The 12034-nt window shown below is 33.5% G+C and overlaps 1 protein-coding gene across 2 annotated transcripts in view; it reads left to right on the top strand.

Moving 5' to 3' along the window:
• LOC136348793 (limbic system-associated membrane protein-like) overlaps positions 1-11892 on the top strand; it is a 136745-nt gene extending 124853 nt beyond the window's left edge. For both annotated transcript variants that reach the window (XM_066299932.1, XM_066299938.1), the window contains exons 5-7: positions 5213-5388; positions 5582-5708; positions 9210-11892. In XM_066299932.1, the coding sequence (XP_066156029.1) occupies positions 5213-5388; positions 5582-5708; positions 9210-9328 (422 nt within the window). In that variant the 3' untranslated portion in view covers positions 9329-11892. The remainder of the gene's footprint in view (positions 1-5212; positions 5389-5581; positions 5709-9209) is intronic.
• Positions 11893-12034: the final 142 nt, after the last annotated feature.

The raw sequence follows: 12034 nt of genomic DNA, 5'->3' as shown, positions 1-12034 counted from the left end.
TACGAGATTTTGGAAGACGTAAATTACACGCACACGAGCAAATTTACTGCCTTCTTCGATAAAAAAAAATACAATGTAGCCTCGTCCCTACAAACAATATGGTAGAAATGACATTTTTAGGGCACATTAATTGAAAAACCAGCCCTTTTTGTGACATGAACGTTTTCGGATTAAGACATACTGCATTCACTAACGCTTTATATGTATAGCAGCAAAATAGATACGGTATAAAAATATTGCGAAGAACTCCACTTGATCAATCCAAAAATTTCACTTATATTTATTTTCTTTTAATAACTCGGAGCAATTCTAATATTTAAACAAAATTTGGCTCCTGTTTTTGTTTCTAATTGAGTAGTTTAAATTTTATTACGGTAGTGCTGTTTCTAGCAGTGATGTAGCGTAGGCATTCTAATTTTATAGTCCTAATTTCCTGAAAACTTATATCTGGAAAATTTGTAAATGCATTACTTACTTGATAAATGCCTATAAATCACTCTGATGATCTGGTAAACACTGCTCTGGCTTTCTAACAGTCAAACTGCAATTTTCCTGAACAAGATTGATTCCTGAAACTAATCATGCTATAAAAAGTAATATGGCAACGTCCTTCCAACTTTTATAATTTTCTAAAAATTCAAGCTTGATAAATTCCTAATTAAATCAACACGTTTACAAGCCAGTCTGGTATTTTGACCTCTGTTATTTTGCAAACCGTCAACTTTTGGACTAAGCCGACATGGCTTAAATCATGGCATATCACTTTCTGAAATGTTGCAGGTGCGTGTAGATAATTTAATGTTGGAGCAGTAAGAACTGTTCAGATGGTCAATAATGCCAATTTATCAATTAATATCGAATACACCGATGTAATTTGAGAAGAAATAAGTTTCCTCCTCAGAATTCAATTTTTTCTCAGCTAAGCGAAACTTTGCTATCGATATGAGTAAGTAATCCCCCGGAGCAATTATTTAAATTTTTCATTAATAATTTTGGGATTACTTAGGAGAAAGGAAACTCTTCATGCTTTTATTCCTGTTTCAGAACACGCGAAGGCAAAGAGCCTATAATTTTGTTCTCATTTTTGTGTAAACTTGCCAATATGATCCCCACTGCCTTGAGCTTATTTGTTTATTATAATTATCTTTGTTCTTTATTCATCTTATTGATCGAACAAGTTATGCTTTAAATCAATATTTTTGGACACTGAATACATTATTATTTTGTATGCTTGGAGTCCGACGCTTTATGTAGCATTCTATATAAATATGTAGCTCGACTTAGGAAGGTTGCTATTGTTTGATTTAACAAGGATGTCACCATTTAGAAAACTGATTTCTTCTTAATCAAGTCCACTTCCCGGGTAACAGTCAATTAATAGTTTAAACCGAAGCACTGATCGTAAAAAGCATGCCGCAAATGTTCTGAAAATTTCTTCGAAATATATTTCTGTTACGACGAGCGGAAAAAATCCTACTGGACGTCACTGGGCAATCGAATCAAATATAAGTTGTAAGTAACGCATAATTTATCAGCTAAAGTAATCAAAACAAATAATATTTCTTGAAAATACGACAATATTTGCATACATTTCTCACTCTGACGCAATCGGGCACGATGAGGTATTTATCAAAACCTGTCAGTGTCAAGTGCATTTGCAATTTATTTCGCACATATTTGAATATTTACGTGCAAAAAAGTGAATATATTAAACATTTAAAATTGCCTTTTGGGTTTAAACTGGTGCCTACTATGGCCATAATAAGAGAAAAATGTTTAATTTAATTTAGATGTAGAAGCGAGTGTTTTCCATTGCTAGACTCCTAGTTAGAGTTGCGTAAAAGAGCTCATCAAGAACATTACAGTACCAGGTACAATAATATAATTGAGTATACTTTGCTATCTAAGTTTTCAAGACGCTCTTACGGCTCACCCTGGAATGTTCATGGTGCACCTTGCGAAACATTACTGGTAACGTAAATATCTACTCCTGTGGTCAGGTTTTCAAAGTTCTAATTAATCAACTCAGCATTGAATTATGAGGAACCAAATAAGCTTTCACTGAATTTAACGTCAAAACTTCAAAATTTAATAATCCAAAAGCGTTAAATTCAAATTTGAAAGTTAAAATTCCACTTACCCTCAAAGTGATAAGGCATAAGCAAGCTGCCTTCATCCTAATTGATATTTCCTCACTAAATCTTACGCCAAATTTTCCATGTAATCTGGGCCAGCCTGAAGGCTTTGCCCCTGCAAAGGGCCGATATTATCTTAAATTTTATGACTTAATTGTATGTAGAGCCTCCAACGTGGTCGTTTATGTAAGTTGTATTTCAGAAAATATTGACCTTTGTCACCCTTTTAGCTGGATTGTGTTTTAAAAGTGTAAGACAATTTACTGAATAATGTAACCTTTGAGAGATTTTATTGGTAGTTTCTGTTTTGACGTGAAATTTACGGGAAAAGGATGGAATTGAGGTGGATGTTATGTATGAATTAAGCGAGTAAATATCATATTCAATTAGAGAAAAGGAATGTAAGATTACTCACAATTTTTTGTTTCATTGAAAATGTATGTTTTACTGTTATATAGATCAAAATACTGCATTATGCTGTCTCGGTCTCGGGACTGAGTAATATTTCCTATGTATATCTGCATACAAACAGGGTTTATAAACACTGTCGTGCACTCTACTATTATTTCCACAAATATAACTTTTCCAAGTTCGAAAGATGAAGACTTAGACAAAGACTAAGGGAGCATGCCCATTTAAACTCTAAAAATAGATTTGTTTGAAAACTCACGGCCCGCATCAATCTATATTCAGGAGTGATCTACCACTTTTAACACGAAGTTATGCTTGTAGACTTAAGGACCTCATCAAATGGAACTTGTCTGGGGTACATTTCCACTGCAATCGAGTTGTTAATGCAAGTATGTCACAAGTGCTTCAAATATCTAATCGCAATTCTTAGTATCGATATAGACAGGGTCATAATTAACATATTAGAGGTTAGGATATATACTTCCTACATGTTACTCTATTGATTAAATTCTAGAGTACTGGCAAATACTAGAAACTAATGCCTAATGCATCTAACTAATTGTCATTAATTATTAAACTGTGGCTTTCCACGCGAGCTGCGATTGCATTCTGAAATGTCTAATTTACCTGAATCTCTAACAATTAATGTCAATTACTTTCTAAATACCTTACTGACCCCAAAACGTTAATAACCAGGAGATTTATCTCCTTGATGAGCTTGAATTTTGAAGTGTAAGCTCCTTTCCTAAAATGTTTCCTATCTATTATGGGTTGAAACACGCCAAATGATTCTAAACAACCAGATTGTGAGCCCCAAATGTTGGAAACTTGTCTGGTTAAAGGAGATTAAAATTCGACATGAAAAGCTGTTTAAGATACGGAAAACGATGTTTCCGATTTTTCGAGCTAATTTTCTAAAAATCTTTCTATACAAAGATCCAGAGAAATAAATGTATCTAATTTTAACAATTTTATGCTCTATGCCAGAATTTATTTGTTACGTAATAATTATTTGATATATTTAACAATTGATATTCAAAAGAAAAGACAAACTGTACGATTTATTGATCTATATAAAACAGATCCACTGAGTCCTCGGACGAACCAAAATAGGGCAAAATACTGGTCTACGGCGGTTGATACTTACAGAACCCACCGAAATTACGAAGATTCGATATTTACCCTAAATAACCAGTTTTAGTCCTTCTTGTTTAATAATAAATAACGGGCATTTTTAAAGTAATCAGATTTTCTTCAAAAAGTTTATAAACGACATCTTTGCTTTCAGCAATTAACTTATCGTTTAAAATGCTCTTACTTATCCAGATAAATATATGGAACTACATATTTTCAGAAAGCTTAAAAAATGTCTAGTTAGTGGATCGATGACCAACTATAACTTCTATAAAAAGCAACTATGATCTGTAACTCGAAAACATATTAAACTAGAAAAAAATCATCAGTACGCCACTGAACTGCATATAAGAAAATGCACAAAAGATGTTTGTTGCCAAAAATTAAAAATATCTACTGACAAAAAAGTTATGGGGCTTAAAAAAGATGACAAGACACGAAAAACACCTTGTATCTCCCAAACAGTCTGAGATGTCAGAATGCTGTTTAAATTATTTAAATTGGTTCAATAATCGGACCAAGGGTTCCGACTGCGGTTTTCCTCCTTCCACTCGGATAATACTTGAAACTTTTCAATTACATCGAAAATAGAACACCCTGTAAATACCCTACAGTGTGGTTTGTTTAATATGACTCATAAGGATTTCGGTGGAATGTATTTCGTTATTTAATTACGTTTTAATTAAAAGTTTCGATGCAGCTATAAACGAAGCAGGCTTCTGTTGTTTGTTGGATATGGTATTTACAATTAATACTATGGTGTAATTTTGTATGGGGCAAAAGTTATGTTAAATTTTAAGGATCAAGTATCAAAACGGACCTATCTGGCTCATGCTGTCTAACTTTTATTCCGATGATCCTGAGATTTCCTGGATATTCTCTAGAATAAAGTCTTTATAGTACTTTAATACTTAAAATGCCGCAAATATTTATTTAATTTTAAATCAGACTTTATTTCTCAGGATCTTCACTTACTAATAGATCACGATACTTACTTATGTACTTCGTTGACATTAAACATTTTTCAGATGGTACTCTCAGATTCCCTCAGGCTTTTTTTTCTCAGATTCTGATGAATTTAAATCATGTTTTTTCGCCCAAAACCTGACGTACATTTCAATTAGCGTGCAGATAATCTAAAATTAAATAATCATCTCATATGCGAGTGATATACAAATTCCTATTAAGTAATCAATGGTGAAATTACTTATAGTTAACGTTTATATAATATATGGTAAACACAATTCTGAATTTCTATAATTGAAATAGTGAATATTTTCCTTTTTTCAAGCAAAGATTAATTGCGTTAATAAATATGTACATCGATGTGGAATACCTGATGTAATTATTTTTAGAAAGAAATTTTAATGCTACGAATTTACTGTTAACATTTTCCATTGTTTAAATTAACAAGTTCTGACGAGCATTTTCATTTAAAATTTTACGATTATTGTGAAAATATATAATTTTCCAATTAGTGCTTCTTTTGAACTTTTACGAAACACGAGAGTGTATATGATATTTTGTTACAGAATCCAAAGCCAAAATACTAGGATCTGCTGACCTACACGTGAGAGAAGGGAGTTCTGTAACTTTCACTTGCAAGGTAGCACAGGGACCACATGACTTGAACACTGTATATTGGTACAAGGATAACAAAATTCTCCAACCCCTAGAGAGTAACGAAATACAGCGAATACAAATTCAGGTAGGAAATTTAAATTGCAAGCTATCTGTTTAAATACACTTCGTAACCAAAAAAAAAACAGCAAAAATGAATACAGCTATGTTAAGTTAATATATTCGTTATTAATTTCATCCCCTGCTCGCTTCATTATATAGTCGTCAGTGTTCCTTTGGGGTTTGAGGATAATTTAGTAAACCAAATAAATCCGCTTTAGAACACCTGGAAGGAGGCATTAACATCCCAACTGCATATCAACAGCGTTAACTGGTCTGATTCTGGGAAGTACTCCTGTATGCCCACTGCAGCTTTACCAGCTGATACAAATCTATATGTGATCACAGGTGAGTTTAAGTGAGGATTCAGACAAGTTCGAACAACTCAAAGGCAAGATCGCGGATCAAAAGATACGTCATTATCTTTAGCCTTGATTATTGATGAGTTTGGAATATAGGGAGTTTCTTCTAATTTATAAATGAAAATTCAATTTTGATAATGAATAATTTATTACTAAATTTAACTTTAACTTTAAGAAAGTAAGCTGTTTATAAATTCCCATTTTGACAACGAAACCAGTGCTAATGTGCCGTCATTCCAGATAAATTTTCTCATATTCCATTTCATCACAATTCGTTTTTTATTTTCGTTTGTTGGATAAGCAAATGTATTACTCATGATTTCTAAATAAAATATTACGTCTGATTTTACTATAAAGGGTTCTATATCATACAGATATTTTGCAGCTCTAAACTGGTTCTTCATGGTCTTATTCCGCATACAATATAACAGGCGAAATCATTCTATTCCTGATAACAAATAGGTTTAATGTGGAACTAACAGTGCCTGAATATTTCTGATGTACATAAACTTTTTGTGATTAATGCCTGGATTTTGTAACTAGTTACATCCGATATTAACAATGTGTGGCCGTACCTCTGACCTAAATCAGTGGTAGTTACAGCGATTTTTTTGTTGTAAAGGCACATCGGATATCACAGTATTGTCCAGTAGGGTATTTCAAAGGCCGCAATTTTGTCTTAAAAAGTAAATTTGTTAATTACGAAATTATTGCAAAATTGGACATAAAACGTTTCATGTACGTAATGAAGCTTTATTTATTAACTCGTCAATTAACTGCTCCAAGTGTTTGGATAAGGTTGATAAACTTGAATTGGATAATTTTGGGAAGAATTATCGTTGTGCTGCTTGAATTCGGGAAATTATCATATCATGGAAGGGGTTGGAGTATATTGCAATCTCTATTGCCTTTGGCCGGACGAAGTGCAAGTAAACACTGCGAGGCAAAGTAATATATTACTGAAATAATATTTACTTATTCTACCGCTTTAGTAAGAACCTGAATTATTATACATCCTAAAAAAATGTATTCACTCGCTAACCCAATATTATATTTTTCTACATAATTTAGCGTTCGAATCAGTTTTTAAACCCTGTAGGGTAAAACCTCAAAAAATTGGATACTATCGAGCTCGGATGGAATCTAAACTGACCATGGAGGACTATCTTTTGAAACATACATAATTTAATGCGGAGTGACCGGAAGAAGTGCTCGTCGAAATAATTCCAGCCGACCAAACACCTACTTGAACGGACTCCAAAATTAAGTAGCGTAGAAAGTCTATTAAGGACAGAACAATTCTCAATTATCTAAGGTTTCCATTTCTTTTACCCACTTTGAAACGTGTTTTATTACTTACGCCCTTAATTATTATTTGTCGTTATACTTCATAGAAAAGCACATTGACCAAAATAAAATTAAAAATGTAACACTTAATCAGAACAACTTTCCCCCGCTTTCTCGAATCTCCCGTTATGATGATGGATTTTTCCCCGGATGTTCGACTATGAGAACTTTAGTGGATATTGCAATTTCAATTGCGGTGAAGGTTCAGGTTCCTGTAAATATCGAGGGCCGCCCTTTGAATTAAGCCCGTTTCATATTAGAGGTCAAGGGACGCTCACACTCACGCTCAAATGAGCGCGGCGCCCATTTGTGTGCATACGACCGTGACGCTCACTTTAGTGTGAACACACTGATTACTTTTCAATACAGCAACTTTTGAACTTTATTTGAGTGAAGCGCGAGTGACGCTTCTGTATAGAATCACGCTTAAGCTGCAAAGGAACGCATATACAGTATGTGCAAGATAAGGATAGCCGACATCTCATAAGCTTACGAGATCCCACATATTAATCTTGGACACACTGTAGGCCATAAGGTAACATGCAGACAGTGAAGAAAGGGTTCCTTGCATAAGATGGAAATAACGAATAGACGAACAATAGGTTTATCAGAGGAGTAAATAATTGCGAAGCACGAATAGCAACACTGGACGAAGGGAGAAAGGCACGAAGATTAATTAATTAAGTAGTGTGGCTAAACATTAATTAATTAAGTCGCAACGGCACATTGCGACGGTGACGGTTAAAATTTTGATATTATATTAATAGAGCAGGAGCGTACGGTTATCAAATAATGAGTCAGGGGCGTTACGGATGAGATACAGGGAGCCACGCCTTATTTTTAGAGTTGGTAATTTCTCAAGATATTGAAAATAAATTACTTAATAATGGAATCTAATATCTAACGAGACAGATTATAATCTCTGGAATATTCAGCGCGGAGGTTTAATGAATCGTATAAAAGCAAGCCCACAGGAAGATATTCAAAGCTGAAGACCTTCCCTAAGAATAATAGTCGACTTGAAAACCACAATTCGGGAAGATTGTTATTTCATTTTTCAATTAACTAAACAACAAACAGCCCAGTGGAAGATATTCAGCGTCGTGGGAAGACTTCTTTAAAGTAAAATAATTAATTTACGTTAATTAAAATTTCATAAATAAACAGTCTGTAAACTCGGCATAGGCCGTGTATTTCTTCTCGTTTGAACACGAAGAAAAACAGGAGGAATTGATTTAAATTGCCAAACAACAAAATTGGGAAAAAATACCCTGTAGAGTCGGTTGTAATGTATAAACACAATGCATAACAGCACAGCTAATTTGAAACTGTGCTAAGGAGTTGAAGTACTCGCTAGCTTAAGAATCCCTTCTCCCTGATTGGCCTAGCTATTCTTTTTTTATGTATCTATGAATGGGCCATATCGTCTGCAGCTCTACCTTCACGGATAGATTACTTTTTGCTGTTAAACAGGGCACACAAGGGGCCATAACAGCAGCGGTTTTGGCATGGTGACCTCATATCAGTCCTTCATCCAGTTTTAGTCCTAGATAACGGACTGAATCCTTTCATGGCACCACTTCTCTTTATCAATCTTCAGTGGATCTGAGATGCCATCAATCGAACATAATCTACCAAGTTTTACTAGCCATTTGTATGGTCCAAATAGAGTGCAAGCGTATTCACGGTTCCTAAGGAGTATCTTCACATGTATCACATCTTCAACACACATTGGGGTGCATCGTGGTGTGGCAATAAGACAGCTTCTTGAGAGATAATTGCGTTTAGATTCTTGTACAAAAATGACACTTCAAAGTGATTTGCTCCTGAAGGAACGGTATCTTAGTGCGGTTGCGCTATATATAGAGTGTGTCAGAAGTTTGGATAACACTGGGGCCCTGAAAACCTTCGCGCTTCCGTCCTCAAAGACAAAGCTAAATTTCACCATAATACCAATGTTAAATTTAATTTTTGCTTGTAAAATTGTACATATTTTTACGTGTCTTCTACATGACTTTTTGATAATTTTGCCATTTACAAATTTACTATCTAAAGTTGTAAATTATCTTTTAAATATTTTTTTGTACACACTTAGTTAAAACCCAGACTTCCTCTCATTCCGAAAGTTTCAATGTTTTAGGTGAGCATCCTGCTGCTATGCATCATGGAAATACGAACAGTACTGCTGCAATGTCTCCTGAAAACAGTCTCGTTTGGGCGATGGCAGTGATAGTAATTTCAAGACTGAGCCTCAGGTGAACTGCCGGTCTTGATCGTTGCTGGTTGCTGTGAAATGTACAGACTGTCTGATTGTATAAATAATACCTACTTGTAATACATTCTTGTAAACTTCGTTAATTTACCATGGAGCATTATTCGATCAATTATTGGTAGCTACATTTAATATCATCCAGGTGAAATTGATTATTAACTTTTTTTTAAAAGTCATTTTGTCCTAGCAGTAGCCAAATGTAGCATGGTGGATGTGAAAACGACCAATTACCAAAATAGTTGACTAGTTACCAATCTAAGTTAAAAATATAAGAACTACCATCACACTTACTTAATAATGTGAATAATATAAGCCACAAAATTACTAATCCCACAAATACATTTTCGCTCAGTTTCTCTTCGAACTTTCCTTGGTGAACTTCTCTGTCTTTTTATTTGCACACAGAGCTCCAGGCCATCAACGTTTTGCAAGTTGGTCAAACCACATTCAGCTTAATCAAAATATCAGGCTCTTTCTCCACAAACATAATGTTGTTTGGCAGATCTATTCGATGTATAAACATAGAGATTTCTTTCTCCGAAATTTCTCCAGATTGTTTAAGTAAATTTTGTAGTAAATCCTGAAAACATATCTTGAAATTCACAATACCGTCAAAAATGTGCAAGGTTCCAAAATACCGATTTTTTTCTTGTGTTATATCCGTGAAAAGTTACTAGAATTGATCATGGGAAACCATTTGTGTCACATTGCAACTTATTAAAGACTAGGACATATTGTCTTACCTAAAGCTGAATATAGGTACTTTAGTACATTAAGTGTCTGATAATAATGCTCCATGCTAGAAGTCCTTAGTAGATTAGGTACCCTCCCACCTTTCTACAATAATACTAGAACCAAAAAATACTAAAACGTTACATGACTACGTTCACTGACATTCTTCACGTCTTTGTAACTATAATAATTAATAAAAGTTTAGGAATATTGTAGAAGTAAGGGTCAAATTAAGTCAGGAACACCTAGGAAATGTAGCTATTCTTAGGTCTTTAATATAAGAACTCCATTTCGTCAAATCACCTCAAATAATGTCTTTAATGTTGGAAAATTTTATTCATATTTATAAGAAACTGTTGCGAGTGATGGAGTACTGGTAAGTAATTTCACAAAATTTGAATATCCTGTTAACATTACCGGGGGATAATTTTCATAGGAGGGATGAAATAATAAAAGTATATCGGCAAGATTCTTGGTTTCTATTTAAATTGTCTTCCAGATAAAGCTGCAGGTACTTTGATCAATTGGCCCTAAAGGTTTACTTTGCGGTTGTGTAAAGACAAGTGCTTTATTGTTTTGTTGGCTTAAAGGTAATGAGGTCGGAGAACCCAGTAATTAATGTAATAAAGTTGTGTTTTATTCCTTTACGAAAATTACGTTTTATAACGTTGTACATAACAAAGTAATTATATGTACAGGTTGTCCCATATTCACTTGACCAGCAATTAACTCGAGACATCATAGAGATAGAGGAAGGATTTAGATTCAAAAGCTTTAAGATGGAAGCAATTTTTAACATGCGAAAGGGTGTCACGAAAGTCATCACTGTCGAAAATAGGAAAAGAACCATAACGCTTTATTTTAAACATCAAGATTCGAATGAAACAATCTTAAAAGTCTGCGAATAATTCAAATATACAAAGGGTTCTATTTAATATTAAAAATTGAATTCTATGCACTTTGAGCTATGACGTACGTTTAAAGGTTTTTTTACAGTATACCTTTATATTTTTAATACTTTTGTATTTAAACCGTTTTTTACTTCTACGAAGTTTCGAGGTACAAAATTTGGACAAGCGAATTTGAGACACCCTATATGCAGTGCGGATACTAAAAGATAAGAGAAGACTGATCGGGCAAAGGGGTTTTAATATTAACCTCTCAATATGTATGATAATATCAGTTTCAGGTCCGGCACGGTTTTTTAATTTTATAAGTCTAATGTTAGGTATACTCGAATTTGATTTTCTTATAATGAAGGTTTCAAATTTTAGAGGGAAGGACTGACTTTACGGCCGTACTGTATATCATATATTGCATAGATAATAAATTTAGTAAAGTTGAGTAGATATTTTAAAGTTTATTTTGAATGAAATAGCTTCTGTATATAAAAACTATTTTAGAGGCGTTCAAACTTTGCTCAAAAGTTGGTTTTGTAAAGTAGTATTCACAATTATTGTTAATTGATATAAATGAATGCGTTAGTATACATCAAAAACTAGAATACAGGAAATACTGGGGAAAAATCTGTCAAGTTTTTAGCTAATTTTATTAATTTCTGTGAATTCCAGTATGTGATATCTGATTGGGCCATTCTCCAGATGTATAGAGTGTTCACATATGAATGTTTTAAGAAATATTTTCCTTCAATCAAATCAAATTAAATTAAATATTGTACTTTAAGTATACCTTATAAGGCCTAAATATAATGTTCAATTCTGTTCAGAAATGAGTATCTATCCTGACCGACAGCTACCGACTGTAAAAAAATTATCACTAATTTATGTATTTGTTTAAAATAAAGTTTTTTTTGACCTTATTGTAGTTTCATATTTATTTTAGAGTTTTTTTATTATGCTGTTTGTAATTAATCAACAAAGCAGTGCAAAAATTACGTTTGAGAGATTAAATAACAAACATATGAAACAAATTCTTAGAGAAGTTCGTATCATTCGAGGAGA

Source organism: Euwallacea fornicatus, chromosome 2 (genome assembly GCF_040115645.1).
Source record: "Euwallacea fornicatus isolate EFF26 chromosome 2, ASM4011564v1, whole genome shotgun sequence".
Taxonomy (NCBI): domain Eukaryota; kingdom Metazoa; phylum Arthropoda; class Insecta; order Coleoptera; family Curculionidae; genus Euwallacea; species Euwallacea fornicatus.
Note: the sequence above shows the minus strand (reverse complement) of the source record. Positions and strands in the feature narration are given on the sequence as shown.